Genomic DNA, 20,763 nt, shown 5'->3' on the forward strand with positions numbered 1-20,763 from the left:
ATCATACCCATTCAGCAGATGTACATACGTTATCTAAATATACTCTATCTCGCATCTTAAAAAAAAAAACTGCCTCTTTCATATCCTTCTTTATCTACCATTCCATTAATCTGTTTCCCTTTACCACAAAACTCTCCAGAAAGTTGTTTATACTCACTGTCACGACCTACTCCCCTCCTGATCTCTCCTGAACCCAATCTACTCAGGCCTGTATCCCATTGCTCCATCTCACTTGGGCCTTATCTGCTGATAAATGCAAAGACCAAGTCTCAGTCCTCATCATATTTAACAATTATCATTTCTTTTTTCTCAAGCCATGTGAAACTCATGGTTTCCAATATACTACTCTCTCTTGGCTATCACTGGCTGCTGGTTTTTCCCTCCTCTTTCTAATTTTAAAAAGTTGAAATGCACAGTGCAATGGCAGCTCAAGGGTAGAATTCTCCCAGGCTATGCAGGAGACCCAGGTTTGATTCCCAGAGACTGCACATGCCCAAAAAGAAAAAAAGTTGAAATGCCCTCAGATTTCCTCTTTTTACCATGTATATACTCTATTTTTATGATGGCTTTAAATCTTAAGACTCTAAATCCTATCTACATACTGGTAACTTCCATATTTAAATCAGTAGCCCAGACCAAAAGCTCTGAACTCCAGGCTCACAGATGTTACCATCTTCACAATATTCTCCATTTAGAAGACTAAGAAAAAGTACACCAAACTTAGAAATATCAAACTGAGCACTCCAAAATTCAACGCCTCCCTTAATTTTCTATTTCCAAAAACGGGATTTCTAATCTACTATTTGCTCAGGCCATAACTCTTAGCATCATCCTTGACAGCAACTTTTCTCATTTCCTACATCCAAATCTAACAGCATAGCTTGTTAGCCTTTCCTTCAAAATATATCTACACAATTAGTCTAGTCTCAAAAAGGAAACCTATAAATCACTTTTTTTGTAATTTACATTCTTCTTAAAAGCAACAGCCATCATTCCCTGAGTTTCAAACACCGCAAAAATCATTTTCCCTGTACTCACCTATTATTCTTTCTACTATCTGATACTGTTTGTTCAACTCTGAGGCTAACTCTTGTTGGCAGTTGAAATATTCCACATCTTCAGGAGAAACTTTCCCTAACCTGAGAGAGAGCAGACCATAAAAAAAGTACTTATTAATTAGATTTGGGGATCAATACAGGTACATCAGAGCAAAAACCAAAGGTAGGAAATGAAACTTATTTTTTTACTTCCAACTACCCCTTTCAGAAAGTATTACTAGCATAATTAGGTTAGAGATTTCAAAACCTATACTGAACACTGTAAGCCCTAGAATCATAAAGTAGCTACCCCAGTTGTTTGCTTCTCTAATGTGGCCCATCTAAAAAGAAACTTCAAAATAACTATTTCCTGTGATCAAGGCATATACCTAAACAGATCAGGGCAATAAGTTTATTTCAGATTTAAAGTAAACAGATCTCTGTTCATATGTGTATAGATTGTGGGATTAACTATGGCTTTTTTGAAAACTACCCATTCTCAGTACCAAACATTTTTAAAAGGAAAACAACAATAATCTGAAACTAGATATTACTATTCTTCTGAGGATTTTGAATTTCTAATTGCTTTACACCTACCCCTGAAAATAGGGGTACATATTTTCGAGTCAAAGAAAAATATGTGATTTAGTAACTTATATTTTGCATAGTGATAAAATTAGTATTAGAATCTATCTGTCCCCTAACACAAAAGAACCTGAACATATTATACTGACAAGCATGTCTTCAGAGCTAGACTGGATACCTCTTACTGCTCAATTCAAGTTTCTATGTGCATAGCTCCACGTATTTCTTATACGCAACCTAACACATTCAAGGCAATAAGTAAACTAAAACACAATGGACTATCGCAGTTTTAGAAGTTTTCTAATCATTTCCTTCATGTCACTTCTGCAAATTGTATAAAACCAATAGTTATTATAACCCAAATGTGTTCTAGAATATTAATTTCTCACACCTAAGCCCCCCAACATAACCACAGCAAAATAAAAAGTTAATCAAAAGCAAGGATTCTGGAAGGTTCTAGAATAGAAATCCTGGTTCCATTTCCAGAGTAGTTCACAGGAAAGCTCTTTGCCTCAGTTTTCCCAACTATAAATCAGGGGCAACAACAGTACAAATGTCATAGCTGTATTGTGATAATTAAAGAGATAATGTGTGAAAAATGCTCTAAAAGCAATTATTATTAAACTCCAGAAAACTTGGTGGCTATATGCAAAATTATATAGTGTATCCAGACCACAGTCTCATAAAGAGAGAACTATAAATGGCTTTACATTCAGACGATCAAGGCAAAATTTGAGATCCTAGATAGCAGAGTTCTCCATGCATAATTTAAAAACCTTTCTTTCCCTCAGACGGCAAAGATATTTCTTTAATCCATGACAGAACAGGTACCATTGTTTGATTTCATCCTCTTTCTTCTTGAAGTTCTCTAGTTTTTTTAGGCCCTTCACTTTTTGCTGTTGTAAAGACTCTTCACTCTCCCATGTGCTGTGGATATAAGACCAACCCTTCCATTTGATGAGGTACTGGATTTCACCTTCATCCTTTTCAGTGTCATAGTCACCACTAGGGTCTCCATTAGCTTCAACTGCATATACAGTAGTCGAAGCTCCAGTGGCTGCAAAAAGATACAACTGAACTTTAAGAAGAGATAATTAAACCAGGAAGGCACTGAAAAACTTAGATGGTGGAGTGAAAAGTTTCAGGGATCTGTCCACCCACAGAAGCTTTGAACCACCCCAAGAACTGGCAGAAACATCTTTCTTAAAACTCCAGAAAACAGTTAAATGCCTACAGTAAAATGGTCAGTTACTGAAACAAGAAAAAGGTTACTTAAAAGCGACAGAATCTTGTGGCCCTGGCTAGCCCCATCTCCACCCACCACAGGCTCAACACAGAGCTGGCCCACCCTCTAAGAGTAGATCCCTGGTCCTAGTACCTAAGGGAACAGACTGACCCTGTGCACATACTGGGAGTATGTGTATCTGGCTCAAGTATCTCTGGTGGTGGCCAGAGGAATTCACCAACATAGAACATGGCCTGCAAGTAAAAGGCAATTCACAGGGCTCTCTCAGAGAATGCTGTACAAAAGCAGTCAAGTGGCTACGAGGGTCAAGGGATTGCTGGCTAAAGGACATACAATACAGTGCCTGGGACCATGAGAAAACTGTTTCCTAGGGAAGACAGAACATTTAGAAATCACTTAAATGGAGGAATTACCAAACAAGCATGCCCAAGACAAAACACATATGCAAAAAGCAACAGGGAGGCATCTTCACTTTGATTTGGAGCTACTCTCTAAACACACTCTATGGATAAACTCTAAAGCAGGGTGCTCACACAGGTCAATCTGCAAAGACAGGAAAAGGTGTTTTCTTTTTTTGTTTGTTCTTGGCATAAGAAAAACTCTGTCATAACTGGACACAAGCTTAAGAAACAAACACCTCAGAGTCTAAAATCCAGCAATTACACTAAAATATCAAAATGCCAAGGTTTCAACTTAAGATAATAAAACATACAATAGAAATAGAAGAAAGAGAAAGCAATGGCCCTGAGAAATGAGAAAATGAAAACATCAGATGCCATCAATGAAGAGAAGCAGTCCTGGAACATTAAAAGGCTTTTAAAAAGAATAGGCCTAAATATACGCAACCAGTTAAGGGGAAAAAAGCATGGACAAAGGACTAAAGAAAACCAGGAATAAGATAAATGAGCACAAAGAAATTATCAGTAGAGATATGGAAATATAAAAAGGAACCTAACAGAGGTTAAGACCACAGAAACAGAAATTTTAAATTCCCCAGAGGGGTTTAACAGCAGATTGGAGCTGGCAGAAAAGAAAAGGAACAATGAACTTGAAGATAAGATAAATGAGACATTCAGTCTTGAAGAGCAGACGCAAGAACGAAAGAAAGATGTGAACAGAGCCTGAGGAACTTGTGGGACCCCATCAAGTGTACCAACGTATATACTGTAGGAGACTGAAAAGGAGAACTGAAAGAAAGGGGCAAAGATAATAGTGACTGTCAAATGCCAAAAACAGATCATGATCTAAAATTGATCATGGTGATAAGAGCACAACTATGTCATGCTACTGTGAGCCATGAATTGTATACTGTGGATGGATTGTACAGTGTATAAATACATCTCAATAAGATTGTATTGTAAAAAAAGAAAGAATTGTGAAAGCCACAGAAGAGAAGCAATGTTCATACACAAGAGGGCCTCAAAAAGATGTAAATGCCAATTTCCCATTGGAAACCATGGTGGCAAGAAGGCAGTGGAAAGACATATTTAGAGTGCTGTAAGTAAGAAACTGCCACCCAAAAATTCTACAACTGGAAAATCTAGGTTTCAAAAATGACAGAGGGGATTAAGACATTTCCAGAAAGACAAAAAGTTGAGACTTCATTACCAATAGACTAGCCATACAAGAAATGCTACTCCCAGGGGTGCAAATCTCTCTAGCAATGTGAGACAGAATTCCCAGGATGAGTGGGGACCCAACATCACATCCTTAGAGGAAGTGAAGGAATTTGGTCTGGATAGGACTAGGGTAGATCAGAATACAGGGTAAAGGATGATACTGTCCATATTTTAAAACTTTAACTTCTGTGTGAGACCAAGGGGAATGAGGTTTACTTGGTGCAAAATTTATATTTTGGGTAGCATATGACCTAATTTAACTTGTATGATCAGATAGTACATAGACTCTTGAATAGGGTATGAGGTTTTGTTGGTTAGTCCAGGTTAGTGTGATGCCCTGATAAATTCCAGAGCAGTTTGGGTACTAACATTTGCAAACTCCCCTTAGAGATCTGGAGAGAAAGGAGGAAATATTCAACCTCCCCATTCAAAGAATTTCTGACACTCTCACAAGCAGTGGGGACAATTAAATCAATAGGCCAAGCCCTCGATCTTGTGGTTTGCCCCTACAAAACTTGTTCCTGCAAAGGATAAGTCTTTTTTGCTCAAATATGGCCTCTCTCTCTCTAAGTCAACTCAGCAAGTGACCTTTCTGCTCTCCACCCAAGTGAGACATGACTCCCCGTGTTGTAAATATCCCTGGCAACGTGGACCAGAATTTCCAGGATGAGCCGGGACCCAGCATCAAGGGATTGAAAACACCTTCTTGACCAAAAGGGGGAAGAAATAAGACAAAATAAAGTTTCAGTGACTCAGAGATTTCAGAGTCAAGAGGTAACCCTGGAGGCTATTCTTATGCATTATTCTTCTTTAGTTTACGGCATATGAAAGTGGTTGGAGGGAAGTACCTGAAACTGCTGAGCTGGGTTCCAGTAGCCTTGATTTTTGAAGATGACTGTATAAAGATGTAACTTTTACAATGTGACTGTGTGATTGTGAAAACTTTGTGTGTGAGGCTCCCTTTAGCCAGGGTATGGACAGATCAGGAAAAAAATATGGATAAAAATAAATAATAAGGGGGAACAGGGTGAAATAAAGTGGGTTGACTGAAATACTGGTGGTTAATGAGAGGGAGGGGTAAGGGCTATGAGATGTATGAGCTTTTACCTTTTTCTTTCTATTCCTTTTTCTAGAGCAATGCAAATATTCTAAAAAACGATCATGGTAATGAATACACAACTCTGTGATGATAATTGTGAGCCAATGATTTACACCATGTATGTGCGTGAAGATGTGTCAATAAAATTTTTTTTAAAAAAAGAAATATCAAGATCTCCAGTAAAGATGGGTAAATATGAAATGCTAATACTACTGTATTTTTGTTTTATAACTATTTTTCCTTCCTACAAGATCTAAAAAGCAAAAGCACAAACCAATAGTTAGGGATTCATAATATATAAATACATAATTTGTGACAAGAGCTACATAAAGGTAGGGGTATACAGAAATACAGTTTATGTAAGCTACTGAAGTTAAGCTGGTATCAAAACAACCAAGATTGTTACAGAGTTAAGAAGCTAAGTTGAAGCACCATGGAACCACAAAGAAAATATGAGAAAGTATGTGAATTCATGGAGACTGGAAATAGAGTATAGGTCACTAGATGCGTGAGGAAAGAGGCAACAGGAAATTAATGCGAATTAGTGTAGCATTTCTATTTAAAGTAAAGGGAAAGTTTTAGTATTGGATAGAGTTGACAGGACTTTAATGTTGTTAATATGGTTATTTCCATTGAATGGCAGGTTTGAGAGGAGTCAGGATGGGAAGATTAATGTTGTGTACTGTTTTCCACAATTAAAAGAGAGGAAAACTGAAGAGACTATGACAATTGAATGCAATACAGGATCCTGGTATGGCTCTAACAATGGAGGATAAAGGGCCCCAAAAAAGATATTAATAGGGCACATAAAAAAAATGGAACATAGGGCAATGGTGGCTCAGTGGCAGAGTTCTCACCTGCCACGCCAAAGACCTGGGTTCAATTTCCAGAGCCTACCCATGACAAAAAGAAAAATTGGAATACAGACTGACAGCCTTATATCAACATTAAAGTTCCTGAACTTGGTAACTCTACTTAACGTAGTTACATAAATGAATATTCATGTTCTTAAGACATGTATGAGAAGTATTACATGTTCAAGGAGTATGACGTATACAACTTACTCTCAAACATTTAGAAAACAGAAGGATTGTTAGATAGAACAAATAAAGTGAAACAGCAAATGTTTCAAAAGGTTAAAAATAGATCTCTGTTAAAGGTATGTGTGTTGGATTTCTCTGTCTTATATTATTTTTGTAACTGTCCTGTAAGAGTGGAAGTATTTCAAAATAAAAGTTAAAGAAAAATTTACTTTAAAAAAAAATGGGGATGATTTAAAAAAAAAAATACAAAGGAAAATCATTAAGTACTATTTTTATATTTCCTTTATGGGAAGATAAAACAATTGGATCTAAGAATTATCACTACTGTCCAAACATATATTTAATCGGCTTAAAACTTTTAATGACGAGAATCAGAAACAAACATAATGCTAATGTTAATGAACAAGTACTTGTTTAATGTTAACGAGCAAGTACTTGCTAAATCACTGCTTTTTAAAACATTTACAGTTTCTGAGAACTGCTCAGATAATGATTTCCAAGTGCCCCAAACAAACAGAAACATGGACTGAAACTTAGTGTTGAAACAAGTCTGGGCCATATTGAGCAGATACTAAAAGTAATCTTCTCCCCAAAGACACATACCTCCTTTCTTTCCCAGTCTTGAATCTAAGACCTTTTCAATAGTTTCACTATTATCTTGCTGCTCATCAACTCCTTCTCCAGTCATTTCAATGAGGTCGTCAGAGTCAGTTTCAAAGTCATCATCTTCTTTATAGCTACGTGAGGAATAATGCTGATTAAATGGGAAACCTTCCCTGAATAAGGAACCCTAAGCTTTTGGTTCCAATATGCTATTTTACAGATTCATCCAATGGGCCCTAAGCACAATTTTCTTTCTACTTAAAAAGTGATGCATGTGCACTAATAACTGCAAAAAGGCTATCTCATATCTCAAAATATTATACTATGTAAAGAACTTTCTGTAAAGATATAGAAAAAGAGGATTCTTTATTTTTTAATCATTCTTTAATATAAGATCATTACTATGTGAACAAGGAAACAACAAAGAAAATATATAAAAAAGAAAAAAATCACTACTTTTTCATTAGGCAAGGGAAGCAAAATTTCTAAGATTATGTTTTTCAACCTTTTGTCTCCCTCCCACCTCAATAACAAGAACATGAAATTTGAATACTCCCAAACAGGTGAAAAATCTCAACAAACATACTTTCCTGATGATAAAATATTAAAATGTAACCTTCCAACTATCTATTAAAAACAAATGGTTTGGAAGTCAAATGAAAAAAAATACAATCCTGGATGCGGTACCGTTATGATAAGTAAAAACTCTAAGCCAGGCATTCACATACTTCCAACCTAGCTGTAGGTAAGCTTTGGAATCATTACCTGGGTACCATCTGGCAAGTTATTAGTATCTTTGGGACTCAGTTTCTCTCAGTAAATCAAAAGAAACCTGTATATCCCCTAAATAAATGTCCTTTGATGCCTACGTATCTCATCAGTAAGCTTTATAAAATTACTATACCCAAATATCAATATATAAGTAGAACCTTAGAAAAACTGGTGTGATTCACAGCACAAATCAGAAGAATACAATCCTGAAAAAGAATGGTGTGGAATGAAGATAATGCACTCAGCCACCACTGACAGAACATGAACTTGGTGCAGTTCTCTTTATAAAATGAAGGCTTACATGTTTCTTGAAGATGACTGTATAATACATAGCTTTTGCAATGTGACTGTGTGATTGTGAAACCCTTGTGTCTGATGCTCCTTTTATCTACCTTATCGACAGATGAGTAAAGCGTACAGAATAAAAATAAATAATTGGGGGAACAAATGTTAAAATAAATTTAGTAGACTGAAATGTTAGTGATCAACGAAAGGGGGTAAGGAGCATGGTATACATGAATTTTTTTCTGTTTTCTTTTTATTTCTTTTCCTGAATTGATGCAAATGTTCTAAGAAATGACCATGATGATGAATATACAACTATGTGATGATATTGTGAATTACTGATTATATATGTAGACAAGAACAATCTATGTGATGATATTGTGAATTACTGATTACATATGTAGACAGGAACAATCATGTGTTAAGAATGTTTGTTATATTTAAAAAAAAATTTTTAATTAATAATTTTTTTTTTAAATGAAGGCTTAAAAAAAGCTACTGCAATCTTTTCCACACCGCTCAACACAATCCTTTTTGCAGGGAGGCTCCATCAGATTTATTACAAATTCAATCTCAGGATATAAGCAATTAATTGTGCCTTTAAATGAATAACCTTTGACTCATTAGATCAGAGTGCTAACCAACTACACTACCAACCTACCACCAATGAGAAACTTCTGGGGTGCAATTTACCTAACATTTTTAGCCGCTCTCCGACGAGTTTGTCTCTTGGGAGCTTCATCATCTTCATCATCATCATCAGAAGAGTCTTGCTTTTTTCTCTTTCCACGCTGAGTCTTAGGTTGTTTTTTAACACGAGGTTTAGGAACTGGTCTAAAATGAGAAAAAGAAAAAATGGTAGATTTTACTCTGTCATTTGGAGTCTATTTCAAATCTATACAATTATATTGCCGAAAATAATGACGCATACAGAGGAGCTGTTTGGGGAACGTTAAAAATGCATATTTCTGGGTCCCACTCCCTGAGATTCTGATGCATTAGAAATATTCATTCTCAACATGAGCACAAGGTGATTCTGATATTGATAATCATCAGTCATTCATAGGTGATAAGGGCGGTTCTGACACATTGGGACTCAACTGTTCATGAAAATCACCTGACCAAAGCATATATGCAACATATTTCTGAAGGTATTCTTTCTGGAGGGCAACTCAGAAATATCAAACTTGCAAATACAACAATTTTACCTCTAGGAATTAACCCTACGGATAGATACTCAAATAAACATAATAAGGTATTCAAGATAGCACTATTACAATGGGAAAAAGATTAGAAAAACCCCTACCAGTCCATCAACAGGGAACTAGCTAAATAAATTCTCTGTAGTCATTAAAAAAGAAAAGAAAAAGGAAGTTTGCTGTATACTGATATAGACAGATTTTTAGCATAATGAAAGAAAAAAACAGAACAAGATAATAGCACGCTACCCTCTGTATAAAGAAGGAAAAGGATAAGAAATAGCTACACTGGGAGCCAGGATGGCAAGTCAATAAGGTGTGGGATTTAGTTCATCCGCCAGAGCAGCTAGTAAATAGCCTGGAACAGTACAGAACAACTGCTGGGGCCATGTCAGTGACCAGACACGCAGCGTACCCCAGCCTCGATGAGCTAGACTGGCTGTAAGCCCACCCAGAACCGTGAGTTCCCCAAGCCGCAAAGCCGGCACCTTTCCGCCACAGGCAGCTTCCCAGATAGGGGCTGACCACAACCAAGCTCCAATTGTAGAATTAATTAACAAATTCTGACTAACAAAAATAGGCTCCCAACTCAGTTAAATCCTAAGTAAAAGTTGAGCTTGCTGGTTTTTGCCCCAGCACAGATGGGGGCAGGGCTGACGGAAAAAGAAAAAAGAAAAAAGAAAAAAAAAAGCAGAGGTTTTTTTGGGTAGGATAGCATATAATACTTAAAAGGGTCTAGGCCCTGAGGGAAAGGAGGGGGCACATAGGACCTTTCGTGTGAACATACACAAAACAACATACCAACTTAAGCTCTCGATTGGCAAATGTGAAGAATGGGGGTTGTGCTCTGAAAAGGATTTTCTTTTTCTTTTCTTGTGGCTGTGTTTCTAAGGCTTGACTACTCCTTAGATACGCTGCAGGGTTTCTCAGGCTCCAACTGCCCCAGGCATAGGCAGAATTAAGCTGTCTTGAGTGTTTTTCTGGAGCCTGTGCCATCCCCAAGAGAGGGGTGGGGCCCAGCTCAAGTGGTATCCCTCCCTCGAGGAATTCAGACCCCAGGGTCTGGAAAAGTGAAGCAACTAAAGCCAGCCTACAACCTCTCCTTTGCCACAACCAAGCCCCCAGCACAGAGAGTCTGTTGAAGTTAAAGGTACCACATCACCTTATGCTGGTGGGACCCACAGGCAAAAAAGCACCACATATTGGGCAGGATAGGAAAAACACAGAGTACAGAGGCTTCATAGGAATGGCTTTCAACCTGCTAGGTCTCACCCTCAGGGAAAACTGACGCAGGTGGCTCTTTCCTCCAGAGAGGAGGCCAGTTTGGTCCGGGAAAATCTGGAAGGAGTCTACAATACCTAAGTAAACCCTCCTAAATGGGGGAAAAGAGGTACCATGCAGGCAGGGCAAGAAACGAGAAAACAAGAACTGAAAAATTCAGATCCGTTAAACAAAACCTCAGCTAGAGGTCTAGAACAAGCTGAACTGAATGTCAAAGAACAGATGGACAACAAAGCCATCCGGCAAGAAAATCCTAGGTAAAAAAGTAAAAACAATCTCCAGAATAAACTAATTAACTAAATTAAATGTCCAGCCATGAGCAAAAAAAATAACAAATCATGCTAGGAAAATTGAAGATATGGCCCAGTCAAAGGAAGAAACTAACAATTCAAATGAGTTACAGAAGATGAAACAATTAACTCAGAATGTTTGAAAAGACACAGAAAATGTCATCGAAAATCAAATCAATGAATTGAGAGAGGATACGAGAATGCAAGGACTGAACAAAAAGAAGAAATCGGAAGTCTGAAAAAACTCACAGATTTTATGGGAATGAAAAACACAGTAGAAGACATGAAAGAACAATGGAAACTTACAAAGTTAGATTTCAAGAGGCAGAAGATAGGATTAGTGAACTGGAGAAATGGACATCCGAAATACGACAAGCATAAGAAAATATAGAGAAAAGAATAGGAAAATATGAGGAGGGACTCAGGGAATTGAATGAAAATATGAAGTGCACAAATAAACGTTCTGTGGGTGTCCCAGAAGGAGAAGAGAAGGGAAAAAGAGGAGAAAAACAAATGGAGGAAATTATCACTGAAAACTTCCCAACTCTTATGAAAGACCCAAAATTACAAATCCAAAAAAAAGTGCAGCATATCCCAAACAGAATATATCCAAACAGACATACTCAAAAACACTTACTAATCAGGATGTCAGATGTCAAAGACTAAGAGTGAATCTTAAAAGCAGCAAGAGAAAAGCAATCCATCACATACAACAGAAGCCCAATAAGACTATGAGTAGATTTCTCAGGAGACCATGGAGGTGAAAAGAAAGTGGGATGATATATTTAAGTTACTAAAAGAGAAAAACTGGAATCAAGAATTCTATATCCAGCAAAACTGTCCTTCAAAAATGAGGGTAAAATTAAAATATTTTCATTCAAAAAATCACTGAGAATATTTGTGACCAAGAGACCAGCTCTGCAAAAAATACTAAAGGGAGCACTAGAGACAGATATGAAAACACAGGAGAGAGAGGTATGGAGAAGAGTATAGAAATGAAGACTATCTGTAAAGGTAAAAAAGAAGAAAAATCAGATATAACATAAAATTCAAAAGGCAAAACGGTAGAAGAAATAACAGTAATACAGTAATAACACTAAATGTTAATATATTAAACTCCCCAATCAAAAGACATAGACTGGCAGAATGGATTAAAAAACAGGACCCATCTGTAATGCCATTTACAGGAAATGCATCTTAGATGCAAAGATAAACACAGGTTGAATGTGAAAGGTTGGTAAAAGATATTTCATGCAAATGACAATCAGAAAACAGCAGGAGTAGCTATAATAATATTCAAGAAATTAGACTTCAAATGTAAAACAGTTAAAAGAGACAAAGAAAGACACAATGTATTAATAAAAGGAACAATTCAACAAGAAGACGTAACAATCATAAATACTTATGCACCCAGCCAGAATGCTCCAAAATACATGAGGCAAACACTGAAAAGAGAAATAGACATATACCATAACAGTTGGAGACTTCAATTCCCCACTCTCATACATGGAAAAAAACATCTAGACAGAAGATCAGTAAAGAAGCAGAGAATTTGAATAACTCAATAAATGAGTAAGATTTAACAGACATTTATACAACATTACACCCCAAAACAACAGGATAGACCTTTTTCTCAACTGCTCATAGATCATTCTCAAGAACAGACCATGTGCTGGGCCACAAAGCAAATCTCAATAAATCTAAAAAGACTGAAATCATACAAACACTTTCTCAGTGTACCTAACTGTAATACAATTATGTTTAAATAATGAATGAAGCTGAATGTGAGAATGATACAAGGAGGAGGACTGGGGGCACAAATGAAATCAGAAAGAAAGACAATAAAGACTGAAAGGATATAATCTAGGAATGCCTAGAGTGTATAATGATAGTGACTAAATATACAAATTTTAAAAATGTTTTGCATGAGGAAGAACAAAGGGATGTCATTACTGCAGGGTACTGAAAATAGATGGTAATTAATATTTTAAAATTTCAACTTATGTGTGAGACTAAAGCAAAAAATGTTTATTTGGTACAAAATTATATTTTGACTAGTGCATTTCCTAATATAACTTATGTAGACAGCTTGGTTGGACACCGTAAGTACATGGAACATTGCATAGGACATAAGATTTTGTGATGCCCCGATGAATCTCAGAGTGATCTGTGAGTGGAAAAGTATTTGCAAAGTCCCCTTCAGGAAATGGTGAGAACGGGGGAAAATTCAACTTCCCTAAGTTGAATTCTTGATATTCTCAAAAGCAGTGTGGACAACCAAAGCTATAGGTTGAGCTCCCAATCTTGGGGTTTGTTCATATGAAACTTAATCCCACATAGGATAGGTCAAGCCTACTTAAAATTAGACCTAAGAGTCCCCCCCAAGAGAACCTCTTTTGTTGCTCAGATGTGGTCTCTCTCTCCAGCCAACACAATAAGCAAACTTACCACCCTCCCCTGTCCACGTGGGACATGACTCCCAGGAGTGTGGACCTTCCTGGCAACATAGGACAGAAATCCTAGAATGAGCTGAGACTCAGCATCAAGGGATTGAGAAAACCTCCACCAAAAGGGGGAAGAGTGAAATGAGACAAAGTGTCAATGGCTGAGAGATTCCAAAAAGAGTTGAGAGGTTATCCTGGAGGTTACTCTTATGCATTAAGTAGGTATCACCTTGTTATTCAAGATGTAACAGAGAGGCTGGAGGGAACTGCCTGAAAATGTAGAGCTGTGTTTCAGTAGCCATGTTTCTTGAGGATGGTTGAATAATGATATAGCTTTCACAATGTGACTGGGTGATTGTGAAAACCTTGTGTCTGATGCTTCTTTTATCTACCTTGTCAACTGACGAGGAGAACATATGGAATAAAAATAAATAATAGGGGGAACAAATGTTAAAATAAATTTATTTTGAAATGCTAGTCAGGGAGGGGTAAGAGGCATGGTACGTATAATTTTTTTTTCTGTTTTCGTTTTATTTCTTTTTCTGTTGTCTTTTTATTTCTTCTTCTGAGTTGATGCAAATGTTCTAAGAAATCATCATGATGATGATGATATTGTAAATTACTGACTATATATGTAGAACGGAATGACCATATGTTAAGAATGTTGTTTGTTGTTAAGTTTTTTAATTAATAAATAAATTTTAAAAAGACAAAAAAAAAAAGAAAGGGCAAAAATCAAGGAATTAACTGTCTACTTGGAAGAAACAGAGAAAGAACAGCAAACTAACCCCAAAGCAAGCAAAAAGAAAGAAAAGATTAGAGCAGAAATAAATGAAACTGAGAACATAAAAACAGTCAAGAAAATCAACAATACCAGAAGTTGGTTCTATGAGAAAATCAGTAAGACTGATGGACCCTTAGCAAGGTTGACAAAAAGAAGAGAGAGGATGCAAATTAATAAAATCAGAAATGAAAGAGGAGACACAACCACTGACCCCACAAAAATAAAGGAAGTAATGAGAGAATACTATAAACAACTTTATACTAATAAACCAGACAATGTAGATGAAATGGACAACTTCCTAAAAAGGCATAAATAACCAACATTGACCAAGAAGAAATAGACAACCTCAACAAACCAATCACAAGTAAAGAAACTGAATTGCTCATTAAGAAGCACCCCAAAAAGAAAAGTCCAGGACCAGATAGCCTCATGTGTGAATTCTACCAAACATTCAATAAACGATTAGTATCAATCCTTCTCAAACTCTTCAAAAGAATTAAAGTGGAGGGAAGGAAGCCTACCTAACTCATTCTATGAAGCCAACATCACCCTCATACCAAAGCCAGACAGAGATATTATAAGAAAAGAAAACTACAGACCAATCTCTCTAATGAATATAGATGCAAAAATCCTCACGGAATTCTTGCAAATCTAATCCAGCAACACACTGAATGAATTATATAGCATGACCAAGTAGGATTTATTCCAGATATGCAAGGATGGTTCAACATAAGAAAATCAATTAATGAAATACACCATATCAACATGTCAAAGCAGAAAAACCACATGATCATCTCAATTGATGCAGAAAAGGCATTTGGCAAAATTCAATATCCTTTTCTGTTGAAAACACTTCAAATGACATGAATAGAAGGGAACTTCCTCAACATGATAAAGGGAACATATGAAAAACCTATAGCTTACATCATCCTCAATGGTGAAAAACTGAAAACTTTCTCCCTAAAATCAGGAACAAGACAAGGATGCCCACTATCACCATTGTTATTCAACATTGTGTTGGAAGTTCCAGCCAAAGCTATTAAACAAGAAAAAGAAATACAAAGCATCAAAACTGAAAAGGAAGAAGTAACACTCTCACTGTTTGCTGATATGATATGATACTATATGTTGAAAAAAACTGAAAAATTCACAGTAAAACTACTAGAGCTAATAAATGAGTACAGCAAAGTGGCAGGTTACAAGATCAACATTCAAAAATCTGTAGTGTTTCTATACACAAGCAATGAATAATCTTAGGGGGAAGTCAAGGAAAAAATTCCATTTACAACTGCAACCAAAAGAATAAAATACAGAGGAATAAATTTAACTAAAGATACAAAAGTCCCATACAAAGAAAACTACAAGAAATTGTTAAAAGAAATCACAGAAGATGATTATATAATCATATGGCTTTCGCAATGTGACTGTGTGATTGTGAAAACCTTATGTTTGAGACTCCTTTTATCTACGTTCTTGACAGATGAGTAAAACATATGGAGTAAAAATAAATAATAGGGGGAATAAAAGTTAAAATAAATTTAGATTGAATTGCTAGTGATCAATGAAAGGGAGGGGTAAGGGGTTATGGTATGTATGAATTTTTTTTCTGGTGTCTTTTTATTTCTTTTTCTGAATTGAGGCAAATGTTCTAAGAAATGATCATGATAATGAACTTGCAACTATGTGATGATACTGTGAACTACTGATTATATACATAGAACGGAATGATTATATGTTAAGAATGTTCATGTTTGCTTCTCAGAAGAGGAAATACAAATGGCCAAAAGGCACAGGAAGAGATGCTCAACTTCCCTGGCTATTAGAGAAATGCAAATCAAAACCACAATGAGATATCATCTCACACCCACCAGAATGGCCATTATCAATAAAACAGAAAATGACAAGTGCTGGAGAGAATGTGGAGAAAGAGGCACACTTATCCACTGTTGATGGGAATGTCAAATGATACAACCGCTTGAAGGCAGTTTGGAGGTGCCTCAAAAAGCTAAATATAGAATTGTCATATGACCCAGCAATACCATTGCTAGATATCTACTCAGAGGACATGAGGGTAAGGACACAAACGGACATTTGCACACCAATGTTTATAGCAGCATTATTCACAATTACCAAGAGATGGAAACAGCCAAAATGTCCATCAATAGACAAGTGGCTAAAAAAAACTGTGGCATATACATACGATGGAATATAATGCAGCTATAAGACAGAATAAAGCTATGAAGTATGTAACAATATGGATGGACCTTAAGGACATTATGCTGAGTGAGATTAGCCAGAAACAAAAGGACAAATACTGTATGGTCTCACTGATATGAACTGACATTAGTGAATAAATTTGGGAGAATTTCATTGGTAACAGAGACCATCAGGAGATAGAAATTGGGTAACTGAAGCGGAAGGGATACAGATTGTGCAACAGGAGTGAAGGCAAAAACTAAGAAATGGACAGCACAATACTACCTAAGTGTAATACACTTATGTTAAAACAATAAATGAAGCTGAATGCGAGAATGATACAAGGAGGAAGGCTGGGGGTACAAATGAAATCAGAAAGAAAGATAGACAATAAAGATTGAAATGGTATAATCTAGGAATGCCTAGAGTGTATAATGACAGTGACTAAATGTACAAATTTTTAAAATGTTTTTGCATGAGGAAGAACAAAGGAATGTTATTACTGCAGGGTGCTGAAAATAGATGGTAATTAATATTTTAAAATTTCAACTTATGTGTGAGACTAAAGCAAAAAATGTTTATTTGGTACAAAATTTATATTTTGACTAGTGCAGTTCCTAATATAACTTATGTAGACAGCATAACTGAAACACCATAAGTACATGGAACCTTGAATAGGACATAAGATTTTGTTGGTTTGTCCAGAGTGATGCCCCAATAAATCCCAGAGTGATCTGATTAGTGAATAAAAAAGTATTTGCCAAGTCTTATACAATTTGCAAAGAATTGTGAGAAAGGGAGAAAATTCAAGTTCCCCAAGTTGAATTCTTGATATTCTCACAAGCAGTGCAGACAACCAAAACTATTGGCTGAGCCCCCAGTCTTGGGGTTTGTTCATATGAAACTCAACCGCACAAAGGATAGGTCAAGCCTACTTTTAGACCTAAGAGTCACCCCCAAGAGAGCCTCTTTTGTTGCTCAGATGTGGCCTCTCTCTCCAGCCAACACAACAAGCAAACTCACCACCCTCCCCCTGTCTATGTGGGACATGACTCCCAGGGGTATGGACCTTCCTGCCAATGTGGGACAGAAATCTTAGAATGAGCTAAGACTCAGCATCAAGGAATTGAAAAAACCCTAGAATGAGCTGAGACTCAGCATCAAAGGTTTGAGAAAACCTTCTGATCAACAGGGGGAAGAGCGAAATGAGAAAAAATAAAATGTCAATGGCTGATAGATTCCAAACAGAGTCAAGAGGTTATCCTGGAGGTTATTCTTATCCATCATAAAGATAGCACCATTTTAGTTACGTTGTATTGGAGAGGCTGGCAGGAAGTGCCTGAAAACGTGGAGATGTGTTCCAGTAGTCATGTTTCTCGAAGATGACTGCGTAATATATCTTTTGCAACGTGACTGTGTTATGGTGAAATCCTTGTGCCTGATGCTCCTTTTATCTACCTTATCGACAAATGAGTAAAACATAAGGAATAAAGATAAATAATAGGGAGAACAAATGTAAAGATAAATTTAGTAGATTGAAATGCTAGTGATCAATGAAAGGGAAGGGTAAGGGGTATGAATTTTTTTTGTTTTCTTTTTATTTCTTTTTCTGAATTGATGCAAATGTTCTAAGAAATGATCATTATGATGAATATACAACTATGTGATGATATTGTGAGTTACTGATTTTATATCAAGAATGGAATGTGATGAATATACAACTATGTAATGATGAATATGCAACTATGTGATGATATTGTGAATTGCTGAGTGTATGTGTTGGGAATGTTCGTGTTTCTTTCTTGAAATTTTTTTTTAATTAATAAAAAATAAAAAAGAATGGAATGATTATATGGTAAGAATGTTTGTGTTTGTATGTTATGTTTAATAAATGAATTACTTAAAAAAAAAAGAGAAGAAATAGCTACACTTACATTTTTCTCTTTATGGGCATAAAATATAACTGGAAGATTACACCTAAGAAGCTGTGCCCCACCACAGACCTACTGAACCAGCCTCTAAAAGAGAAGCCTTCTCAGGTGATTCTGATATATAGCCCGGACTGAGACTCACAGTTGAAGAGCTCACATAAAAAAACTCCCAAATACTTATCAATGATGAAAAGATGAGTGAAGTAGGAATGGGAGGGAGAAGGAAACTCACAATCACTCATATGTGTTTTTCATAGCTGCCATCCCTAGACAGATGATCAGGGATTCAATAAAGAGTAAAATCTAGAAATAGAACTAGAGTGACATTCCAGTCCTGAGAGCTTGAACTGAGACAAAAGGGAACAAAACCCAATTGATGAAATTTCACTGCTGGAGTTGGAGGTGCGGAAACAACACCCTAGTCCAGACGGTAGCAAGGGCAAGAGAGTAAATATTAAGGTTTGCAGACGAAAAGAGAAACTTGATGAAGTATATAGGTATTAATATAACGAGAAAAAGTAAATATTTACAAGTTTTTTGTTGATGAAACTCAAATTAATAGTTGAGAATGCTTTTGTGTTATATACCTAACTCATGAGAAGAATGGAATTCTTTCTGAGGGATAAGATTTCACTTAATTAGGGTTCAAATGCAGTATTCACTATCATCAAATCAATTATAAATGTTCCTCTAAAAAACTATTATTAGCTTGAGGGCCACATAAGAACAGGCAATGGGCAACATTCTGGCCTGCGGGCCATAGTCAGCCTACACCATCTATGTAATACTACAAACAAAAAACCTTTTCATGGGGCCTGTCTGCTCCTGCCTTCCTTTCCCTAGCACGAGTATCTTATGTTGCCATCTTTCTGATCCAAAATTACCAAAATTTCCTGCCACCTCAGCATACACCCTTCTTTATACAATCAGAATTTTCTGCTTACTGCTATAGAGATTATATGAACAAAGTAATTATCAATGAAATATGCTTTAAGCCAGCCAAAGAGTGTTTTTACTTAGTTCCAAAAATAACTTGGACACTAGCCAGATACACATCAAGATCCACCCCTCAAAACTAGTCTGCCATGGAGTTAAGATACAGTAAGATTCACTATCAGAGCTATATACTATTCAAACACCCATGATCAATATAAATAGCCTAGTCATCTAATGAGGTAGGCTAGTACAAAATCAACCACAGACATTCACAACCCAGACTCACAACACAGTGTATACAATCAAGGCCCTCATTTCAACACTATGTCCAATTTTCTCACTCTGAAATAAATTAAGCTAGTCCAGAAGCAGAGACGCTCATCACACAGAACACTGCACCTTCTGGGGACAGGTCTTCTGGCTTTCACTCTCTTTTGCTCTGGCTCACTCTCTGCACTAGTGCCTTGCTCCTGCTCATCTTCTGAGGGCTCCCGTTTCCACTTTTCTCTACAATCAAAAGCAAAACAAAATTATTTTTTTCTATAGAAATTCTTCAAACAATCTGATAGAGCCAATTTCAATATGACTATCCAAAACAAAAAACATGCACATTATAAATACCATACGAAAAGAGGTTTATTCTAGCTCCAACTAAATTTTGGCATGATTCCATCCCAGACTATAATATCTACTTCTATCTTATCTCTGGTAACAAATGAATGAAAACACGTACTTATTTTTTAAATCATTTGTTCTGGCAAGAAAAACAAGCTGTTAAATTTTCTTATATTCTATTTTGATTTCACTACTGTCACTGACAAGATCAAAGTCATAATATATACCAGATCAGTGGCCCTTCAATTTTAGTATGTGTAAGAACAATTTAGAGAGCTAGATAAAACACAGACCTCTCAAGAGTCTGGTGTGGAACCTGAGAGATTTTGAATTTTAAAAAATCCACAGATGATGATGATGTTTAGCACAGCTTTCTTTGAGAACTGTAATAGATATTTCAACATCCTCAGAATATAATTTCAGGAAACAGTCCCTAATCTTACCTTTTAATGAGAAACCTGCCAACTACCAAATAATATGTTCAGCTAAAGAAGGAACTTTCAACAATTATAAAATAAAATAGGTATTTCCTTGCTCCTTGAGATCTTAGAAGGCTTGAAAGAGTCATAACCTACAAGAGTCCTACTACCCCCCAAATAGTGTTTCAAATTTACTTGAAAGATTAAGTAAGATATCACAAGGACCTAAGGTCAGTTTTTGTCTATGGGGAAGAAGGAACGTGAACTGAGCATGAAATAACCTACAGAAAAATTTATAGGTGGGTACCAGAGGTTTCTCTGTTAAAAAAAAAAACAAAAAACCACCACTCAGCCTCGGGGTCTGTGTACACAGAATGAGA

At 36.3% G+C, this 20,763-nt stretch overlaps 1 protein-coding gene across 9 annotated transcripts in view; it reads right to left on the reverse strand.

Moving 5' to 3' along the window:
* CHD2 (chromodomain helicase DNA binding protein 2) overlaps window positions 1-20,763 on the reverse strand; it is a 179,146-nt gene that overhangs the window by 112,666 nt on the left and 45,717 nt on the right. For 8 of the 9 annotated variants that reach the window (XM_077124105.1, XM_077124107.1, XM_077124108.1 and 5 more), the window contains 5 exons: window positions 19,749-19,856; window positions 8,982-9,122; window positions 7,233-7,366; window positions 2,454-2,679; window positions 1,039-1,139 (listed from right to left, as the gene is read on the reverse strand). In XM_077124105.1, coding sequence (XP_076980220.1) covers window positions 1,039-1,139; window positions 2,454-2,679; window positions 7,233-7,366; window positions 8,982-9,122; window positions 19,749-19,856 — 710 coding nt within the window. The remainder of the gene's footprint in view (window positions 1-1,038; window positions 1,140-2,453; window positions 2,680-7,232; window positions 7,367-8,981; window positions 9,123-19,748; window positions 19,857-20,763) is intronic. The other variant, XM_077124110.1, reaches the window with a different exon arrangement.

Source organism: Tamandua tetradactyla, chromosome 12 (assembly GCF_023851605.1).
Source record: "Tamandua tetradactyla isolate mTamTet1 chromosome 12, mTamTet1.pri, whole genome shotgun sequence".
In the NCBI taxonomy this organism is placed as follows: domain Eukaryota; kingdom Metazoa; phylum Chordata; class Mammalia; order Pilosa; family Myrmecophagidae; genus Tamandua; species Tamandua tetradactyla.